The sequence below is a fragment of the Oncorhynchus keta genome, chromosome 20 (genome assembly GCF_023373465.1).
Source record: "Oncorhynchus keta strain PuntledgeMale-10-30-2019 chromosome 20, Oket_V2, whole genome shotgun sequence".
NCBI classification, from domain to species: Eukaryota; Metazoa; Chordata; class Actinopteri; order Salmoniformes; family Salmonidae; genus Oncorhynchus; species Oncorhynchus keta.
In genome coordinates, this window is record NC_068440.1 from 11968570 (window position 1) to 11991843 (window position 23274).

General features: G+C 40.1%; 2 pseudogenes and 1 gene segment (V, D, J or C); all 3 read right to left on the reverse strand.

Moving 5' to 3' along the window:
- Positions 1-606: 606 nt before the first annotated feature.
- LOC118398953 (uncharacterized) lies at positions 607-6858 on the reverse strand (annotated as a pseudogene).
- Positions 6859-6864: 6 nt separating this feature from the next.
- LOC127909863 (uncharacterized) lies at positions 6865-8703 on the reverse strand (annotated as a pseudogene).
- Positions 8704-12665: 3962 nt separating this feature from the next.
- LOC118399406 (Ig kappa-b4 chain C region-like) lies at positions 12666-20182 on the reverse strand. The segment is given in 5 exon segments: positions 12666-13229; positions 18970-19161; positions 19272-19339; positions 19598-19674; positions 19935-20182. Coding segments are annotated over 2 exon segments (447 nt in total).
- Positions 20183-23274: the final 3092 nt, after the last annotated feature.

A 23274-nucleotide genomic window follows, 5' to 3' on the forward strand; every position in this document is an offset into this window, starting at 1 on the left:
AAAAAATGAATATCTGTCCTTTATAAAGATGGTTTGTTCCTGTGATATGAGTCCTGGTAAGACTACTTCCAGACTGGAGTCGGAGCCATTACCATTACCGACTGGAGTCGACGCCATTACCATTACCGACTGGAGTCGACGCCATTACCATTCACGTTTGCCATAGCGGTTGAAACTTTAGTTACAGGTCTTCTGCTCCTCAAGTCGTGTGACATTTGTGTCAAAAAAGGTAATTTATGAACTCAACAATCAAATCTGATATGTAAGAAAGTAGAATGCAAAGTACAAATTTGGCAAAATTAACGCCTTGTCTACGAGATTCTTCTCCATTCACATGCTAAACCGGAATGTCGATTTTTCGAACAAATATTACGTCAATAGAATAAAAGTATCAATGGATTATCTCACAAAAATATTTCACACATTACAGAAAACTTACAAGAGTAATGAAAATGAATCATTTTGTTTAACTATACATAAATTGTACGTTGAGCAGAGGATCCAATGGATGGATGACCCAACTATGTAATGGTGAATTTAGTTTGACATTAGCACTATAAACATGTCTTAATAATTATTCATTATGTAGGCTTAACTCTCAGCTCTTCATGTGGTGGTTACTGACAGGATACACCCCTGTAGAAGACAGGAAAGCAGAACAAAATGCAGGTTAACCATATGTTTGCCAATCACGGAGGTATTGGAGAAGACATTAAATCCAATATTTACTCACTTATTCATGAACCAGATTGGCGAAGTTATTCTTCAGCTTTTCTTGCTCTTTCATATCTGTCAGTGTCTTGACTCTCTCGGGGTTGTGATTCCTTTGCGCTTTTTCAATCAGGAGGTCAAGGTATTTGGCTGCGCTCATTGGATTTGGTCTCAGAGCGATCTGATCCAGTTTTTGAACAATGCTGTATATTTTAAGAATTAAGATGAAGCTGGCAATGAGTTGCAGGTGAAGTTCATTCAAAAAGATGATGAGGAACATCTTTGCTGTCAGCGATTGACCTTCCAATTCTTCATACTTTCTCTTTAGGTCTAGGTACGTTGATTCACCTTCTTCTGTTTTAAAGACATAAATGAACTTCTCTTTACAATGATCGTTCCAGCTGCATTTCTTTATGCAGACGGTGCATCTGTCTTGCTGCATGCGTGTACACCCAAAATATTCTGTGCAAGGGTGATGGCAAGTTTCCCTGCAAGAATTACAATTTGTTGCCTTCTTGTTTACAGCACATTTCTCCTTCACACTTACATCTAAAAGAATGGAGAAGTTTCTGTTGGCTTCCATGTCCTCTTCATGTTGTTCTAATTGGTCGCTGACCCTCCTCAGTGCTTCTACCCGCTGCATTGCAACTTGTAGCTGCTTTGTTAATGTCTGGATTTCCATTTCCAGCTGTTTGCGTTTCTCTAAAACTTGAAGTGTTAATACCAAGCTTTTTGCTTCCATTGTACATAGTGATTCAAAAAACATGGCCATGTTTTTCATGCTCATTTTCCAAGATGATTGACACACCTCATCATTTTCCTCCTCCTCCTCCTCCTCTTCATCATCTTCATCGTTATGTTCTTCATCATCTTCATCTATTTGTAAACCAGAAAACACATTGTTGAATTAGAAGTAAACAGGTGTACCAAGTTAATTTCTGACACATGGAACTTCTGCCATTACCAGTGCTTGAAGGACTAAAGGCTCCCCACTATCTGCAAAAGAGTGCCACAATGTTATTTTCTATGTCCTTTCCAAAAATTGAGAGGACAGAATCAAAAATGTACAGCTGTGTAGGTGTGAGGCGCACTTGTGCAGCTTTTACAACAAAGCACACTGCGTCAATGTGGTGGACTCCTTTTGGAGATTGAAACAGCTCCTGTAGATTTTTTGTGATGAGTTTGTCTTGCTCTATTCCGCTTGTGTCACCAAATCCTGGAGTGTCAATGATGGTTAGAGAAAATGGAATGTGATCACCTTCGTGACCAAAGATCTCATACACAGTGATGGCAGTTGTTTGTGACCTAGTTTGACTTTGACTCTCATCAGCAATGATTTCAAATCTGTATTTATCCTCCCAATCAACGCCAAGGATGTAGTTCACCATCACATTGATGAGGGTTGATTTTCCTGCTCCTGTTTCTCCCATCATCAATATCGTTCGGTTCATTTTGCTCGGGTCCTTTTTTACCAAAAGTCCATCGCCTGATATTTTCACTGTCGTGCAGAATCTCTTTCTCTGTCATTAGAAGATACTTTGTTGGAGGTCCTGGACTGGTTTGTTTACAATCTTTGATAATGTCAGCATGCAGAAGCTTGGATCTGGGTTTATATTCTGAACTCATTGCGCTTGCTGATTGCCTGTAAAAAAAATATATATATAAAAATGTAAATTAAACATGAAATACCAGGGCAAAAATGGTATGTAGTAGGCCTACAAATATTTAATACAGAACACACTATATTGCGCTTATGGTAGAGCTGTGTTTTATTCTTCCTGGTATTGCATCCTAAAAATGTGAATGCTTTTGTTAAGGATTTAACTACATTCAGGGATTGTGGGACGTCTTCTACGTTAATCTTGATTCGTATAATCTTTTTTCTAAAAGTACAAATTAAACCCTGAGTATTTTGAGTAAAACAACAGTGCTATCTGATATTCAAGAAACATCCGAGAATAACTACCAAAGCTGTTAAATATGCAAATAGAAAAGGTTTAAATTCCTGTTGGTTTATGGTGACCTCTGTTATGTCCATATCTTTTCTAATTATCTCTGCTAACATGATGACTCATGGAAAATAAGAGTGGGGACAGTGGTCAGCCTTGTTTAGTCCCTATCTCAAATGGGAATGGTTCAGAAGTGCTTGCGGTGCTTATATTGTTTTAAGCAATTCTAAAGGGAAAGTCAATTATTAAAATAAAGTAAAATTCTAAAGTAAAATTGTAAAGTAATATAAAGTAAAATTATTTCAATCCCCACTGGGCGTGACAACCTAAAAGTGCTTTCGTCACGCTAAGAAAAAGGGATCCAGATCAATCGCTGTAGACCTCAGCAAAATGTAGTGTAAAAGCATTCTTAATTTTCCTGGACTGTTAGGCTGTCCATTAGACCTTCCAAACAGGTGGTCCCCTGCGATTAGATGCAGACACTTGCGAGGCATTATCAGTCAAACTTCACTTGCAAGATGCTCATATGCATATATGATCTAAATTAGATATAATGTTGGTTGAAAATAAAACCATTTTTAATAGAACATAGTCATGACATACGTGGACTGATGCATTGCTATACATGTGAAAACAAAAAAAGACAAAATTCCATGATGTGGATAGATGTGGATGTAATCCACCCGGATCTTAGGCTGCATTTACACTGACAGCCCAATTCTGATATTTTTTCCACTAATTGGTCTTTTGACCAATCACATCAGATCTTTCCATCAGATATTTTTCAGAGCTGATCTGATTGTTCAATAGACCAATTAGTGAAAAAAAATATTGTGCTGCCTTTGTAACCGCAGCCTTGGTGATCTAATTTGAAATCACTGCAAATTCTATTTAAAGTTTACTAAAGTTGTTTGTGCAATAACAGTGCTGATTCTAATGCCTGTCGTCACAAGACACCTCAACAGTTATGTTCCATTATGAATGTTCTTAAGAGTGATTGATTCAATACATGGAAATGAAAACAATTGGTAAAAAAAACACCTACTGAAACAAAACATACAATGACCATTACATTGCAATGTCTCCCCATCACCACTGCTCTACATTCTGTTTGACTGTAAAAAGTTAAAAAGTATTGCACAATCAACATTACTACTACAGTATAGTACTACAGTATAGGAACCAACTTAATAGTTTCAAGATACATTTTGTGACTTAGTATCCAACTAACTAATGATGTTTGATACACAAATCATTGTCAACTGTTAACCTATTGTTGCAGTCCAATATGCTCCTATTGGATATTTTCATTATGAGCATAATCACATCATCACGTTGCAGTAAAAATGTCCCTCGACATAGTGCGTCTTGTAAATATGTTGATTTGCACCCACGTTTGCCCTCAGAACAGCTTCAAATCGTTGGGGCATGGACTCTACAAGGTGTCAAAAGTGTTCCACAGGGATGCTGGCCCATGCTGACTCCAATGCTTTCCACAGTTATGTTAAGTTGGATGGGTTTCCTTTGCGTAGTGGACCATTCTTGATACACACTGCTGAGCATGAAAAACTCAGCAGCGTTGCAGTGTCAGCGTTGCAGTTCTTGACACACTAAAATCAGTGCGCTTTGCACCTACTACCAAAAGCACTTACATTTTTTTGTCTTGCCATTCACTCAATTGTCTCAAGGCTGAAAAATCCTTCTTTAACCTGTCTCCTCCCGTTCATCTACACTGATTGAAGTGGGTTTAACAGGTGACATCAATAAGGGATCACAGCTGGATTCCCCTGGTCAGGTAATGTCATGTGAAGAGCAGATGTTCCTAATGTTTTGTGCACTCAGTGTCTATGTCAGCTTTTGTTTGAGGACCTCTTCTATCAAAAAATACTTTTGAATTGGTTCTCTATCATGATGGCCTGACAACAGACAATGTGCTGGGCCAGATGATTCCATCAATCCTTACACAATCTTACTGGTTTGTATAGCTAATCATGCGATGTCCATCCTTTCATTTTTTTAAAGAACTCATCCTGTTCCTTGTTCAAGTTTTTCCTTGGTCATTGAAGATATCAGCAGAGCTTTTGCCTTCATTTCCTGAAGTTTCTTTACCCTGTTGATATTTTCTGTTTCTCTATAAATCAGAAGATCAATGTATTCCTCTGCTGTCAATGGATTGGGCCTTAGTGCAATCTCCTCCAGTCTTGCCACATATATGTATGAAGTCTCCAGCAGTTCGATTCCTTTGTCGTCTGCTTCTTTTATCTCAGACTGAATCTTTTCCTCCATACCTTCCGCTGTGATTTTTCCATCTAGTCCCTGTCCATACTCAACTTTGATATTATTGAATGTTTTCTTCACTACTTTGGGGGCCCTCTGGTATACCACCTTTTCTTTGACATGATCTTTCCAGGAACATTTTCCAGGGCAAATTTTACACTGGCGGTTTCTCATGGCGTCACAAAGAAATAACAGCTTCTGTGGGGCTAATGGACACCTTAGATGACAAGTCATTTCACAGTTGTTGCAGTTGGTTGACATCTTTTCAGAATCAACCCTTACAAGCTCATTAGTGGTGACCAGAAATTCAAAATCCCTTTGAGCATCTATCATTTCCTTGTTTTCTTTCAAGACATTTTGAATTTCTTTAAGTTCTATCTGTTTGTCAAGGGTTATCTTTGGCTGATCTTCTATCCCATCAATACAAGCCTCAAGATGTCTGCGTTCCGCTAGCACTTCATGTGTCAGCTGCAAGCTTCTTGTTTCCAGCGTTGTTAGTAGGTTGATGAACTTTGTCATGCTTTTCTCTCCCATTGCCCAACTTCTTTTATTATCTGTTATTATTTGTGGATCAGCTGATCTGATCTGGAGTAATTGCGTGCCCATAGTAAACACAATATTTTTTTGTCAAAAGTTGCTAATATATGCAAATAAATTTATTGAATAGAAAACACTCTAAAGCTTCTAAAACCGTTTAAATTATGTCTGTATGTAAAGCAGAACTCTCAGGGCAGTCATTCTCCCAAACTCTCTCATGTCATCAGAAAAGTTGGCCCAACTTTGACGTCATCGCTCCCACCCTTCCCAAGCACTTACAGGTCTGGGAACAGTCTCTCTGTCTTCAGCGCGATCTCAGCTTTCAATGGGGCTTCTCATTGTGAGAATCGCCGCTCATGAGAGTTTTGGCGGGCGAAACCTTTCCGTCACGCTAAAAAACAGGTCACTTTTATGCGCGCTCTGCTCCGGTCCTGTCTTTTTTCCAAGATCGATTATACAATGCATGCGTTTCTGTTCGTCCTCACGATTGCTGTACAGCTTTATAACATGTTAAAGCTTGATTATGAAGTTAGTTTGACAAGTTTAATCGACATATAATATGTAAGTTCGACATTTTGGTGCGCATCCACTTGACTTTTGGCTACATTTCAACCGAAATGTGTCGTGTTTGAGAACCGAAAGACACAGACTGCAAAACTAAACACTGTTTTTGGTAAGTATAATTCCTTCCAGGTCTTCTGATGGAAGAACAGCAAAGGTAAGGGAATATTTATGTGGTAAATTTGGGTTTAAGTGGACTCCAAGATAGAGGAGCCATAATGCTACTTTTTGAGCGCTGACTCATAGTATAGCCTAGTGAACGAAACCTGTAACGTTAAAAATAAATGTAACACAGCGATTGCATTCAGAAGAAGTGTATCTAACTATATATATGTAGAACATGCATATTTAGTCAAAGTTTATGATGTGTATTCCTTGTTAGCTGACGTTATCTGCCGGAGCTATCGTCATTTCTCAGGACATTTGAGTAGCATTTTTTGAACGATGCATCATTGTAAACAGAGATTTATGGATATATATAGCATATTATTGAAAAAAACATAAATGTACTGTGTAACATGTTATATTACTGTCATCTGATGAAGATTTCAAAAGGTTAGTGCATTATTTTTATTTTAATCCTGCGTTTGTTGATTGCATATTTCTTTCAACTTGGCTATGCAAATTAGCTGTGTCTTCGGTGGTGGTTTGACATAAATATGTGCTATGTTTTCGCCGTAAAACATTTTAGAAATCTGACTTGCTGGGTAGATAAACAAGGTGTTTATCTTTCATTTGAGCCATTGGACTTGTTAATGTGTGGAGGTTAAATATTTTTAGGAATATTTTTGCGTTCCATGCGCCACCTTCCAGCTGAACGTGGGGGGGGGGGGTGTTCCAAAATTGGAACCCTAGTCCCCTTCTGGTTAATGGCTTTAAGAGCAGGGGGAGGATGCTTGCCTCCTCTTGCAAATGTGATAAGTGCAAGGATATTGTTTTCAATATCTTTTCCAAATATGGAAAGGATGGACTCAAAGATGTAGCGTTGGGTGAGGGTGAGACGAACCTCATCCTCTCTAACAACAAAACACACGGCATCAATTTGGTGCACTCCATTTTATGACTTAAACAATTCTTGAAGGTTTTTAGTAATGAGTTGATCTTGTTCAATCCCATTTGTGTCTCCAAATCCTGGGGTGTCGATGATTGTAACTGAAAAAGGAACACGGTCCCCTTCATGGCCAAAGATTTCATACACAGTGATGGCAGTAGTTTGAGATGCAGTTTGACTCTTTTTTTCATCTGGGATTAATTGGATTTTTTTTGTTGTCCTCGCAATTGACCCCAATGATGTAGTTGGCAATATAATTGATGAGAGTTGATTTTTCCACTCCAGTCGCTCCCATGAGTAACATTGTTTTGTTTGCCTTCAGATTATTTGTGCCTACTGTCCATCTTCTAACTGTTCCCTCCTCATTCAGGTCAACTTTGATGTTATCCAATGGATGAATTTCAATCACCTGGTGTCTAGTTAGCGAAGGGTCTACATTTGATCCAGTGCTACCGCTTGTGGCCCTGTAATGAGAATATACATACAGGACTATCATTCAGGAGAAAAGTATTGTCACCATGGAAACTCATACAACCATACTATATGCCAACTTCATAAGGAATTTGGGTAATTCCACGTGATAATTTAAACATATATTTTCAGAACATTTGATATTTTTCTGAAATACAGTACAAAAACATATCATTTAGATGAAAGATCTTTAATTAATATTCAGACTTCTTCTTCTGTATCTAAAATGGTTATCGAGAAAAAGTGATTCAAAGTTTGTATAATCATTACAACACAAATCGTGGAGCAAAGTATAGTGAGTTTTGTTGTTTCAACTTGGCATATCAGTGTCGGAAACACATATTTTAAGGATGGGCATCGTTTTGTTTCATTTTCCAATGACCGTTTCTGTGTGAGAGGTGCAGCTGTGGAATTTTTGTCTCGTTGTTTTGTTTCATTATCCAATGACAGTTTCTGTATGAAAGTTTTCTGCGTGAGAGGTGCAACTGTGGGAGGTGCAACATTTGACATGCTATAACAATCATACGTTTGGACATACCTACTCATTCAAGGATTTTTCTTATTTGTACTATTTTCTACATTGTAGAATAATAGTGAAGACATCACAACTAGAATGCCAAGAGTGTGCAAAGCTGTCATCATTATATTTGAAGAATCTCAAATATAAAATATATTTGTTCAACAGGTTTTTGGTTACTACTGTACATGATTCTAAACTGAATTGGTCCACGCACACAGACAGCATCGCGAAGAAGGCGCAGCAGCGCCTCTTCAACCTCAGGAGGCTGAAGAAAATCGGCTTGTCACCAAAAGCACTCACAAACTTCTACAGATGCACAATCGAGAGCATCCTGGCGGGCTGTATCACCGCCTGGTAAGGCAACTGCTCCGCCCTCAACCGTAAGGCTCTCCAGAGGGTAGTGAGGTCTGCACAACGCATCACCGGGGGCAAACTACCTGCCCTCCAGGACACCTACACAAACCCGATGTTACAGCAAGGCCATAAAGATCATCAAGGACATCAACCACCCGAGCCACTGCCTGTTCACCCCGCTATCATCCAGAAGGCGAGGTCAGTACAGGTGCATCAAAGCTGGGACCATAGAGACTGAAAAACAGCTTCTATCTCAAGGCCATCAGACTGTTAAACAGCCACCACTAACATTGAGTGGCTGCTGCCAACACACTGACACTGACACTGACTCAACTCCAGCCACTTTAATACTGGGAATTGATGGGAAATGATGTAAATATATCACTAGCCACTTTAAACAATGCTACCTTATATAATGTTACTTCCCCTACATTATTCATCTCATATGCATACGTATATACTGTACTCTATATCATCGACTGCATCCTTATGTAATACATGTATCACTAGCCACTTTAACTATGCCACTTTGTTTACATACTCATCTCATATGTATAGACTGTACTCGATACCATCTACTGTATCTTGCCTATGCTGCTCTGTACTTTCACTCATTCATATATCCTTATGTACATATTCTTTATCCCCCTACACTGTGTATAAGACAGAAGTTTTGGAATTGTTAGTTAGATTACTTGTTGGTTATTACTGCATTGACGGACCTAGAAGCACAAGCATTTCGCTACACTCGCATTAACATCTGCTAACCATGTGTATGTGACAAATAAAATTTGATTTGATTGATTTGATTTGATATATGTGTTATTTCATAGTTTTGATGTCTTCACTATTATTCTACAATGTTGAAAATAGTAAAAAATAAAGAAAAATCATTGAATGTGTGTCCAATCTTTTGACTGGTACATTACGTGAATATGTCAATATACTGACTTGATACCTTTCTTTAACCAGATAAGTCTGTTAAGGATAAAATATTATTTACAATGCCTGCCGACACCCGCCAAACCTGGATGACACTGAGCCAATTGTGCACTGCTCTATGGAACTCCCATTCACGCCCAGTTGTGATACAGACTGGAATCGAACCAGGGTGTCTGTAGTGATGCCTCAAGCACTGAGATGCAGTGCCTTAGACCACTGTGCCACTCGGGAGCCCTAATATACCTGAATATAGTCACATAATGTTCTTTCTCTTAGAAATATTCTAGATTTTACAGGTTTCACCCTAATTAGGTGTGCAGCCAGCAAAAAAACGGTTTTGTGAAGACAGGAAGTTAAGCTGAGTGACTCGTCGGGCAGTGACTGTGGCTGCCATTGTAAAAAGTATTCATAAAACATCTGACATAATTTTCTTTGCAAATGCAAGGGCTGATTAAAATACTAATGATTACTAGCATTCACTGGCGCAACAGTTTTTTTGTAAAAAAATGTAAGACTCCAAGCAGCCTACCCAACTGTCCTAAAGCAGACCATTGCCTCATTTTGTATCACATTCCAATGACAAAACTGGGGGGGGGGGTGATGTAATTTCTGAATGTGGGGGGGACATGTCCCCCCTGTCCCCAGTGAATGTTGTGCCCCTGCTAGCGTTACTAAATACACTGCTCAAAAAAATAAAGGGAACACAAACAACACAATGTAACTCCAAGTCAATCACACTTCTGTGAAATCAAACTGTCCACTTAGGAAGTAACACTGATTGACAATAAATTTCACACGCTGTTGTGCAAATGGAATAGACAACAGGTGGAAATTATAGGCAATTAGCAAGATACCCTCAATAAAGGAGTGGTTCTGCAGGTGGTGACCACAGACCACTTCTCAGTTCCTATGCTTCCTGGCTGATGTTTTGGTCACTTTTGAATGCTGGCGGTGCTTTCACTCTAATAGTAGTATGAGACGGAGTCTACAACCCACACAAGTGGCTCAGGTAGTGCAGCTCATCCAGGATGGCACATCAATGCGAGCTGTGGAAAGAAGGTTTGCTGTATCTGTCAGCGTAGTGTCCAGAGCATGGAGGCGCTACCAGGAGACAGGCCAGTACATCAGGAGACGTGGAGGAGGCCGTAGGAGGGCAACAACCCAGCAGCAGGACCGCTACCTCCGCCTTTGTGCAAGGAGGAGCAGGAGGAGCACTGCCAGAGCCCTGCAAAATGACCTCCAGCAGGCCATAAATGTGCATGTGTCTGCTCAAACGGTCAGAAACAGACTCCATGAGGGTGGTATGAGGGCCCGACGTCCACAGGTGAGGGTTGTGCTTACAGCCCAACACCGTGCAGGATGTTTTTCATTTGCCAGAGAACACCAAGATTGGCAAATTCACCACTGGCGATGTTTTGTTCCCCGAGCCACTTAGTCATCACTTTTGCCTTGGCAAGGTGCTCCATCATGCTGGAAAAGGCATTGTTTGTCACCAAACTGTTCCTGGATGGTTGGGAGAAGTTGCTTTTTTGGGATTCAGTTCATTTGCATGGCAGAGGGACTTTGCAATGAATTGCAATTCATCTGATCACTCTTCATAACATTCTGGAGTATATGCAAATTGCCATCATACAAATTGAGGCAGCAGACTTTGCGAAAATGAATATTTGTGTCATTCTCAAAACTTTTGGCCACGACTGTATTTAGTGCATTTTATATTTTATTACCATTTTAATTTTTTAAATTTCACTTAGTCCTGCATGTTGAAGCTCAGAGCCTAATATTTTTTTACTGTACCCCACAATCACACCTGCAACCCTGTACATGTGACTATTAAACACTCTGAATCTGGTCAGGTCCAGGATTTTTAGTGAGTCCTGCTTATCATCTTTGTTCTATCCTGTCAAATATTGACCCGCATAACGTGAGAAGAAGAGAATGAGAAAACACTTTAGTGTTTACTGTCATACCATCAACCCATCTACCTACAGGAGAGATAAGATATCCCTCCACATGACTTTTTATCTCAAACATCCAGGTAGGGCATGAAAAATGTTTTCTGACTCATTGCTCCACATACTTTTAAAACCCCAGTGTTGATCAGTGACAGTTCACTCCTTTCAGAGCCACTGACACGCAGCACAATGATGATGTCACTGATTCTAATGCTGGGGACACTAGGGCTCCTTGTTCAGGGTGAGAGACACTTCGACCAACTTTGATTTATGTTTGGTTTAGCCTCCAATTTAAACTTAGTTTGTGAATATTGCTGAATAAAAAACATAAATCATGATTTTGCCTGATATGTTTCTTGATAGGCGTTGGAAAAGTGGAAATGTCTATTTTTTGTGATAACCTTCCTAATCAGTCATTCTTCACTTTTGTTTCATCTCTGGAGCTTCATTCACAAACAAACTGGGATACGGAGGATACTGAGCTGTAGAGGATGCTTCTCTTTTGAAGAAGATGCTGAACAAAGTGTTATAAGTAAAGATTGGGATGTTTCCTGTTATGTTCAGGACATCAGGTTCTGATTTTACACCTCTGTTTATGATTGACCTCTGAACGTTTAACCTGTCTGACCAAATTCAACTACTCATCTCACAGTCCATATTCAACTTCTATACCCCTTCAAAGCTGAAAGAGTGAAGTAAGTCATATTGATTCCAATTTAAGAAGCACCCTTTTCATTTGACTTAACAGTGCATAGTAGTAGTCATAAATACACAGTTAACCACACAGTATAAAACCCATAAAAATCCTCTTGAGTAGAATTCCCCATTTGAACGTTATGCAAAGTCCAATGTAAAGTCTGCTTCCCCCACCCATGTTCACAGCTGCCCCAGTCCCAGAGGATTTGACTTCAGGACATTGTGAGCTGTGGTGGAGTGGAACTCAGATTTGCATGACCAGAGTGATTTCCACACTCCCAGAATAGAGCAGTACCGTGGCCAGATGTTCACGTGTCCCCAGAGAGTTTCAGTGATTTTTTCAGTATTAGTATCAATGATGGCTTCAGTATTAATATCACCATGAAGACCAGTGAGTTTAAAGCCCATGGCTTCAGTATTTATATTATAATTAAGACCAGTGAGTTTAGAGCACATGACTTCAGTATCACTGCAGGTATCACTTTGACAGGTAACAAATTTGGCCCAATTAGCCATGCACCCTATGAGAGAGGTTCATTGACTGAAATGTATAAGGATTTTTTTAATACATAATATACATTATACATAAATATATCCATATATAATGGTAGAAACATTATAAGGATATCCAGGCAACAATATTAAGGATGGGGAAAAGTATTTATTATCTCAGCATGTCAGAACCAACAGCATTACAGGAATAAAGATTATAACAAATGTAAGAAAGCCAAGCAGAACTTTGACATCAGAATCAGACAGATATTCTGGAGAAAGGCCCAGCCCAGAACCAGACCAGTGTGGTAGTAGTGCCGGATCAGTAAGAAGGAGAGATGCTGAGTGCAGAACAGGGTAAAAAAAAGTGAAGTCAGAGGGGGGAGCTCATTAATCAGAACACTGGTCTCTCTTCAGTGTCTCAGAGAGAGGAGACTGGGAGCCCTGGGTGGCCTCACAGGTCACAGAGCCCACCTTCTTCCACTGATCAACAGGGAGGGTCAGGGTGCTGCTCCAGCTGTAGTGGCCGTCCTTCTCCAGGACCCCGGGGCTCCCGGTCACCTCCCAGGTGTTACTGCTGCTACCATCCACCTTCCAGCTCAGCTTCCAGTCTGAGGGGAAGCCCTTGTTGGCCAGGCACATGAGAGTGGCCTTCCCCTGCTGCAGCTCCACACTGGAGGGGGGCAGGACTGTCAGGGTGGGACGAACGTCACCTAGGAGACAGGTGGGAAGTTAGGGAGAGGGGAACTATCAATCAATCACTAGATTGATACGACAATATTGATTCAGCAGTTTAACATCTTAGCTGTAAATTGATATTTTTTTTCCATCAGTAGGTTTCTGATCCTCATACAGACAGTTAGTTTATCAGTCTTTCTGTCACTATTTCACTTCCCTTTGAGTAGCTACTGAAGCATATTATAACTACATGAGATGACTGAAAATACAATCAACTATCTTCAAAATGTAACTATTTAAAATGTGGAATATTTCAGTATACTTCTCACTCATTGTAATGGAATAAACTCTTAAGAATCAAACTGCATTTCAATATGAATTATTATTACTATTTTGAAGAACAATTCTTAAATTATGAATGTATTTAAAATTAGTTTAAAATATGCCTACTTGACTGCAACCATCTAACAATGATATACATTTAATTTAAAAGACACATTAACTAAAACATTTAAGTTTTAACTTATCGAAAGAAGGTGAATGAAGTTGTGTGTCATTTACATGATATTCAACCACAAATGGAAAATAAATGTACATTCATATGAACAGCAGAACAGCTGGACTTCGCAAAATAGCAAAACGTTTCAATGGATAGCAAAGCTAAGCAATACCTTGCAGCTGAATGCTGAAGGAGTCAATTTAAGTAGAGTATAACCATCTTACAACAATCATATACATTTAAAAGACACATTCAAATAAAATGAATAGTGATATTATTTACGAGAAAGGGTTACTTAACCAAAAACAATAGCTTAATATTTTAGGTCTAATCTAAAGGTATTTGGTGACTCGTATGAAGAGAATAACTATTTTACTTCAAACATAACCATGCATAGCATTTCTTTCAATTTTAATCTTTCTCACAAGATCATCAGTGCAGCTATATGCAAGGTCAGAACATTTTCTATATTAGAGGTAGGTAAACTTACTTCCAACATCCAGTCTAGTGCCTCCACCAAAAGTTAACCACAGTGATACAATCTCATTCAGCGGCCGTACAAAAACCTCTGACACTAATAGAGACACTGCTTTTGCTCTTTGTAAAGCTACATTTTTCTAAACCACTGATTTCAACAGTATCTCTGTCCCAAATGAATACACACTGTATAACCTTGTTTGATATATTAGACCTTGAATAGACTTTTTAATTTAACTATATTTACATCTAAGGAAAACAAATGCAACAAAAATTCTAAAAAAATAAATAGACATATCTACTTTCTATTTAAGGGAGTTGTAATACTGTTAATAAAATGTATTAGATTTTTATTTCAGAGGTCAAGGTCTAGAATTGAATACTTACTGCCAACACTCAGTTTGGTCCCTCCACCGAAAGTCCACCAGTGATAGATTCTGATTGACTGGCTGTACAAAAACCTCTAGACAGACACAGCGGGGAATGGTAACAGAGACATGGAACTGATGCCCCCTACTGGTACACTCTGGAACTCCAGTAGACTGGACACATTCACGTTCCCCATTGAATTATCTACATTTTGAAAACTGATTTGGACTATGTTGATACACAGTGCCTCCAGAATGTATTCACACCCTTTGACTTTTTCCACATTTTGTTGTTTAACAGTTGAATAAATTGAGATTTTGTGGAACTACACAAAATACCCCATATTATCATGTATTTTTATTTTTAAATGTAATTTTTTATTTTTTATTTTTTACAAATGATTTAAAAATGAAAAGCTGAAATGGAGTGAGTCAATAAGTATTCAACCCCTTTGTTATGACAAGCCTAAATAAGTTTGGCAGTAAAAATGTGCTTAACAAGTCACATGACAAGTTATAATAGTGTTTCCAATGTTTTTTGAATGACTAGCTCCTCTCTAACTTTATGTCCTGAATACAAAGCGTTATGTTTGGGGAAAATCCAACAAAACACATCACTGAGTACCACACTTCATAATTTCAAGCATGGCGGTGGCTGCATCATGTTATGGGTATTCTTGTCATCGGTAAGGACTAGGGAGTTTTTGTGGGGGTAAATGAAATGGAATGGAGCTAAGCACAAGCAAAATCCTAGAGGAAAACCTGGTTCAGCCTGCTTTCCAATAGACACTGGAAGACAAATTCCCCTTTCAGCAGGACAATAACCTAAAACACAAGGCCTAATATACACTGGAGTTGCTTACCAAGACAACATTGAATGTTCCCAAGTGGCCTACATATAATTACAGATTTGACTTAAAATGACAATTAAATCCATTATTCACTTAGATTGTTGACAAAAATGGACAATTAAATCCATCTGAGTCCCACCGTGTTACACAACAAAATGTGGAAAATGTCACAAGCCCAAATTCTTACATAGTTATTTATAAAAAATATCTGTCAGCGGTATTGTGGAAGAGGTACTCTGACTGCAACAGCCAAATAGTCCCTCCCCCCCACCACTGTCCCTAGTAAGTTGTTCCTGTACCACGGAGCACACATATGCTAGGCAGGACCCTAGATTCTCTACTGCGTGAAAACAGTTTCATCATCATTTTATTCGATTTTAGCTCTCCTGTGATGGGCAGGACTCGCAGGATATATGTTTGTAAATGAATTTGATCAAGCTATGTAGCCTTCATGGATTAATAAATACAACTAAAATGTTGTATTGTTTCTTGGTGATACTAGCCACCTATCAATTTTATTAAGTTAGCTTCAGCTAGCCAGCTTCATGGGTTCCTAATCTCCCAACCTCATAATTAGCTACCAAGCCAGTTCAGGCTATCAATGAAGTTAGAGCAGCTAATCTTACTAGCTTAGCTGGCATGCCGGCTAGCAAGGTTGCTGGACATTAGAATTGCTTTCATTCTTGGGTTATGACACTATACACTGAGTGTACAAAACATTAAGGACACTTTCCTAATATTGAGCGGTAAGGCGAAAGCAACCAACTGTAAACAAAAGTCAAGGGGATTGTTTGAGAGGATCAAAACCGTAATGTATCATGGGTAAATTGTGACTGACTGACCAACAAATAATAATGAGACATTATTTATGATGGAAGGTGATTTGTAGATCAGTCAGTTGGCAGTCGCCTAAATGTCGAACAAGCCCAAGGAGTGGAGTTGGGGAGAGGTGCATCTGCAAAAGTTTTTCTTCATAATGTCAAAATAAACATAATGTCTCTAACCCACATATCACACAGTCACAACCTGAAAATGTACAATCAATTGGTGTGAGAGACTCAAATATCACATGAATTGTGGAAATGCTGTTTCAGTCATGTCTTTGGTCACGTTCATATGGGTCAAACAACAACACCCTAATGATTGGTTGACAATAGAGCCTCCCACAACGCAGGCGATGGCTCCAATTTGCAACTGGTGAGGAGAAACTGCAGAAACTTGCAGTCAACTACAGTCAAAACTTCATGACCTTTGATCACATGGTTTTTGTAAAGTTTACGCAGTTGTCATGTAGGAGGAAATCAGATTTTTTTATCCCCATAATACAACAGACTTTGGATGGTCAACCGAGATCACAAAAGTGATCCCCTCGAACATGCAAATGTTCTCTTTTCTGTCTTCTGCATTGTTAGCCTAGAACGACAGACCCACCCATCCATATTGTATACTGGGCACAGATGTCAATTCAATGTCTGTTCCACATTGGTTCAACATAATGTCATTGAAATGACGTGGAAACAACGTTGATTCAACCAGTGAGTGACAAGTGGCATGTTTGAAATGTTCTTCTACCCTTATCACCCTTACCTTACCACTAGATGGCAGCATTGAAGCATGTCCATACATTCACGGACAAAGGCGGATGAAATGCATGAAGAATTCATTACTCATCCATTTATCTGTCAAAAGTTCAGATCAACTTTTTACACACTGTTAAAGTCAAAGGAAAATGATGAATTCATAATGGTGTTAAAATATACAACACGTAGAGGCTGGCCCCTAGACACATCCACAATCTGCAGTAGACATTTTGCCCATATACTGTATACTGAACAAAAATATAAACGCAACACACAAAGTCCTGGTCCCATGTTTAATTAGCTGAATTAAAGGATTACAGAAATTGTACATAAGCACAAAAAAATTATTTCTCTAAAACCTTGTGCACAAATTTGTTTACATCCTAGTTAATGAGCATTTCTACTTTACCAAGAGAATCTATCCACCTGACAGGTGTGGCATATAAATAAGCTGATTAAACAGAATGATCATTACACAGGTGCAGTGTTTGCTGGGGGAAATAAAAGGCCACTCTAAAATGTGCAGTTTTGTCACACAACCAAATGTCTCAAGTTTGGGGGACCGTGCAATTTGCATTCTGACTGCAGGAATGTCCACCAGATAATTAAATGTTCATGTCTCTACCATAAGCCACATCCAATGTAGTTTCAGAGAATTTGGCAGAACTTCCAACCAGCCTCACAACTGCAGACCACGTGTATGGTGTCATGTGGGTGAGCGGTTTGTTGCTGTCAACTTTGTGAACAGAGTTCCCCATGGTGGCTGTGGGGTTATGGTGTGGGAAGGCATAAGCTACGGACAACGAACACAATTGCATTTTATCAATGGGCATTTGAATGCACAGACATATCGTGATGAAATCCTGAGGCCCATTGTCTTGCCAGTCATCTGCCAACATCACCTCATGTTTCAGCATGATAATGCACGACCCCATGACGCAAGGATCTATACACATTTTCTGGAAGCTGAAAATGTTCCAGTTCTTCCATGGCCTGCACACTCATTCACCAAACAGGTCACCTATTGAGCATGTTTGGGATGCTCTGGATTGACGTGTATGACAGCGTGTTCCCACCAATATCCAGCAACTTTCTACAGTCATTGAAGAAGAATGGGACAACATTCAACAGGCCACAATCAACAGCCTGATCAACTCTATGTGAAGGAGATGTGTCATGCTGGATGAGGCTAATTGTATTTTTTACCACATACGGACTGGTTTTCTGATCCACTCCCCTACTTTTTTAAAAGGTATCTGTGACCAACAGATGCATATCTGTATCCCTAGATTAGGGTCTAATTTATTTATTTCAATTGACTGATTTCCTTATATGAACTGTAACTCAGTAAAATCTTTGAAATTGTTGCATGTTGCGTTAATGTTTTTGTTTTTGTTCAGTGTATATATAGCTTGAAACTATCTTCTCAGTGTCCTATGTAGGGCATTAAATGAACACCAGCCAACTGCCAAATGTGGGTAGAGTAACGCAAGAATGTGTATTTCACCAGTCACATTGGCTTGTGGTTAATTTGTTGGGCCTGTCATGCCAAATAATGTCCCCCAGCCAAATAGGGTCCCCCTCTACGTCACGATGGGATTTGACAAACTATTAGCGTCTGTTGCTATATCAAAGGTGTGATTACCTAATGATTAAAATTTTGGAGATCATTACAGCCTAAATGACGTTCTTTTCATCATCGCTATGCAAACAAGGCTGATTTATTCACTGTTTAAACAAGTTTTGTTTAGCTAATAAAATGAAAACATTAATTCTAACCACATTTTGGTACCTTGTTAACATTACAACATGAAATCCATGTCTTAAACACGTTGCTACGTTTCGGAAATGGCAATGAAAACATATAATCTGCTTGACACATTAAAGTTGCTTACCTAGCAGATCACAAAACCAGTTAATTTCCACTCCATTCATATGCAAATACGTTTGATTCATACACATTTATTGCTTTCTCAAATGTCAACCAAGGCTTAACATACTTTGTCTCACGGGCTTCACCGAAGTGTAAGGCGTCAGGGATTTCAGTGGTTGACCGTTGATTTTGGCAATCATGCGATTCACTCCGAAATGTCCAGCATGCATCTCTGTCAGCGCGGCCTCCATTTCCTCCTTGGTGAAAATCACTCTCCTGTGTGGCTGGCCATCCTTCCCCGGTAGGTACAGGTGATTGCCTAACAAATTGGAAGAGAAGAGTTGTTGAAATACTAAAGTCTAAGCAAGTTTGCACTGATGTCTTTCTCTCGCTCTTCATTTCTCTCTCTGTTTTTCACTCTATTCCCACCTCTCTCTCTCCCTCTGTCACTTTCTTTCTCACTTTCTTCCTCTCTCTCTTTCTGTATTGGTCTCGCTCTGTCAAATAAAAAGCCACCTAAATGTAGTTAAGGGCAGTTGGAGTTACCATAATTGTTTACACCTATCCATTTGATTGATCAGGGTTAACTTATAGCTAGATACCTAAATCTGACTGACATATAACTAAATGTATAGCTAGCAACATGTAGATGACCAACTAACGTTAGTTAGATGAAAAATAAATTGTTGTTAAATGGTTGTTCATAAATACTTCCAGTTATCTAACAGTAACAGAAATGAACTGCTTAACGTTACACTGAATTGTGAATTCATCTGCCTCCCCTACGAATGATGCGCCTCTTGTCGAGATCAGTGCCTTCATAGTACTTTGCCTGGTTGGAATGATACAATATTTTCGAGGATGCCATTAAAGTACATACAAACCGAAAGCAGCTACAATAACAGTTAGCTAGCTAGAAAAATAAAATAAAAGTTAGCTAGCTAGACAAACAGAAAGCAGCTACAATAACAGCTAGATAGCTAATTTAGATAACGACTTTAGCTAAATAAAACTGTCTGGCTGAGGTAAATAAGTAGCTAGCAATGTCACTATAAAATCTATATAAAACACCTTAAAAAACAGCTTTATTACCTTTATTACAGATTCTTATTAAACAATATGTACTTATTTATATAAAAACAAATACATGGTAAAGAAATTAGTGTTCTCTTTCCAGTCTCTTCGGTTCACTGAAGCAGCAGGTAGTCAGTCAGCAGGTTGTCACGGTCAAAAACACCGTCCTTGGAGAGCAATTCGGAGGAAACATTTTTGCGCGGACTAAGCGAGCGCTTCTGAGGTGAAATAGAACTAGAACTGTCCGCGTCCTCCTTCCTTCGCGACCGCTACGAGGTAACCAGGCAACCAGCATAGCAACGGACGCTTTGATTCATTACGTAATCCGGTCAGAATTTTTCAAATTCAAGCAACAGCCCTAGCAGCAGAAACCAGAACTAATCGAATCCCATTGTGACGTAGTGGGGACACTATTTGGCAAGGGGACACTATTTGGCATGACACGCCCTATATTAGGGGTAGAAAAATACTGCAGTAGCTCTTTTCAAAGTATTTCTGCTGTTTCGTTTCATAGCCGGTTGATTTTACGAATACGGGCACGTTTGGATGTTAAATGTTTTTGAAAATGAAACCTATTGAAACTGCTTTTTATCTTTCTGAAAATGTTCGTCACTCTGTCTGGAAACAAGATCGACTAGTGGCTAAGACCATACTATTTAAGAGGCAAAGGCTCATGCAATTTCTATTTAAGAGGCAGAGGCAAAGGCAATTTCCATTTCTTTGCCTAATACATTGAAAGATAATCCTTTATAGTCTAAACAAGTTATATAGTATGATTGATAATGTGTCATATTTTGATAAAGTTGTCTAAAGTTTTAGTAGCTCTGCAGCTGTTGAGTCAGAGCAGTTCCTCTTTAGCTGAAGAAGGTTTTTGTATGGCGTTCTAACACTGTGTAAACGGAGTGCTCCGACCCTGCTGACAGTAGTAATCTGCTGCATCTTCAGCCTGGACTCCACTGATGGTCAGAGTGTAATGAGTATGAGGAAAACCAGTCAGACCAGTATCCCTTCTTTCTTTTCTCTCCAAAACTCTTGAACGTGCCGTCCTTGGCCAGCTCTCCCGCTATCTCTCTCAGAATGACCTTCTTGATCCAAATCAGTCAGGTTTCAAGACTAGTCATTCAACTGAGACTGCTCTTCTCTGTATCACGGAGGCGCTCCGCACCGCTAAAGCTAACTCTCTCTCCTCTGCTCTCATCCTTCTAGACCTATCAGCTGCCTTCGATACTGTGAACCATCAGATCCTCCTCTCCACCCTCTCCGAGTTGGGCATCTCCGGCGCGGCCTACGCTTGGATTGCGTCCTACCTGACAGGTCGCTCCTACCAGGTGGCGTGGCGAGAATCTGTCTCCTCACCACGCGCTCTCACCACTGGTGTCCCCCAGGGCTCTGTTCTAGGCCCTCTCCTATTCTCGCTATACACCAAGTCACTTGGCTCTGTCATAACCTCACATGGTCTCTCCTATCATTGCTATGCAGACGACACACAATTAATCTTCTCCTTTCCCCCTTCTGATGACCAGGTGGCGAATCGCATCTCTGCATGTCTGGCAGACATATCAGTGTGGATGACGGATCACCACCTCAAGCTGAACCTCGGCAAGACGGAGCTGCTCTTCCTCCCGGGAAGGACTGCCCGTTCCATGATCTCGCCATCACGGTTGACAACTCCATTGTGTCCTCCCAGAGCGCTAAGAACCTTGGCGTGATCCTGGACAACACCCTGTCGTTCTCAACTAACATCAAGGCGGTGGCCCGTTCCTGTAGGTTCATGCTCTACAACATCCGCAAAGTACGACCCTGCCTCACACAGGAAGCGGCGCAGGTCCTAATCCAGGCACTTGTCATCTCCCGTCTGGATTACTGCAACTCGCTGTTGGCTGGGCTCCCTGCCTGTGCCATTAAACCCCTACAACTCATCCAGAATGCCGCAGCCCGTCTGGTGTTCAACCTTCCCAAGTTCTCTCACGTCACCCCGCTCCTCCGCTCTCTCCACTGGCTTCCAGTTGAAGCTCGCATCCGCTACAAGACCATGGTGCTTGCCTACGGAGCTGTGAGGGGAATGGCACCTCAGTACCTCCAGGCTCTGATCAGGCCCTACACCCAAACAAGGGCACTGCGTTCATCCACCTCTGGCCTGCTCGCCTCCCTACCACTGAGGAAGTACAGTTCCCGCTCAGCCCAGTCAAAACTGTTCGCTGCTCTGGCTCCCCAATGGTGGAACACACTCCCTCACGACGCCAGGACAGCGGAGTCAATCACCACCTTCCGGAGACACCTGAAACCCCACCTCTTTAAGGAATACCTAGGATAGGATAAAGTAATCCTCCTCACCCCCCTCCCCCTTAAAAGATTTAGATGCACTATTGTAAAGTGGCTGTTCCACTGGATGTCATAAGGTGAATGCACCAATTTGTAAGTCGCTCTGGATAAGAGCGTCTGCTAAATGACTTAAATGTAAATGTAAATGTAAAAACCAGATCCACTCCCACTGAAACGACCTGGAATCCCAGACTGACGGGTTGTAGCAGCATAAACCAGGAGTTTAGGAGCTTCTCCAGGTTTCTGCAGGTACCACTGGAGATAATCACTAGTACGTGAACTGGCTGTACAGCTGATAGAGACAGTCTCTCCTGGACTAACAGACTGAGATTTAGGAGACTGAGTCAGAATTATATCTGCTGCTGATTCTGAAAAATAAAATAAAAGTGAAGAAAGCTGATTAGTAAGGTTATCACAAGAAATAGACATTGCTAATCTTCGGAAGCCTATCATGAAACATATCAGTCAAAACCAAATGATTAAATATGAAGCTAAACCAAACATGAATAAAAGTTGGTCAAAGTGTCTCTCACCCTGAACAAGGAGTCCCAGTGTTCCCAGCAGTAGAATCAGTGACATCATCATTGTGCTGCGTGTCAGTGGATCTGAAAGGAGTGAACAATCACTGATCAACACTGGGGCTTTTAAATGTATGTGAAGCAGTCAGGCAGGACAGCTATGCAAATGTCCCATCTTTTACACAATGCACACGTGCATTCATGCACACACTCTAATGCCCTCATGTGGTTGCATATGCAGCTTTCTTGATTTGAGCAAAGCAAGGCCAGATAGAGTTATGAAGCGGGCCACTTAATGTTGCCTCGCCCTTGAGCTTCCTCTCTAGCATAGGTCCATTCGGTCAATCTTTAACCTTGTATATAGAGTTTTTTTTTAAATGTGAGTTTGTAAAGCCACAACCACTTGGACTCAGTGAGAATGTAGCACTTGTTTACACTGTTTATTTTAAGTGTGTTTGTGTTAGGAAACAGATACAGTGCAGCTGAGTCGTTAACACCACAACTCTAGTCCACATATT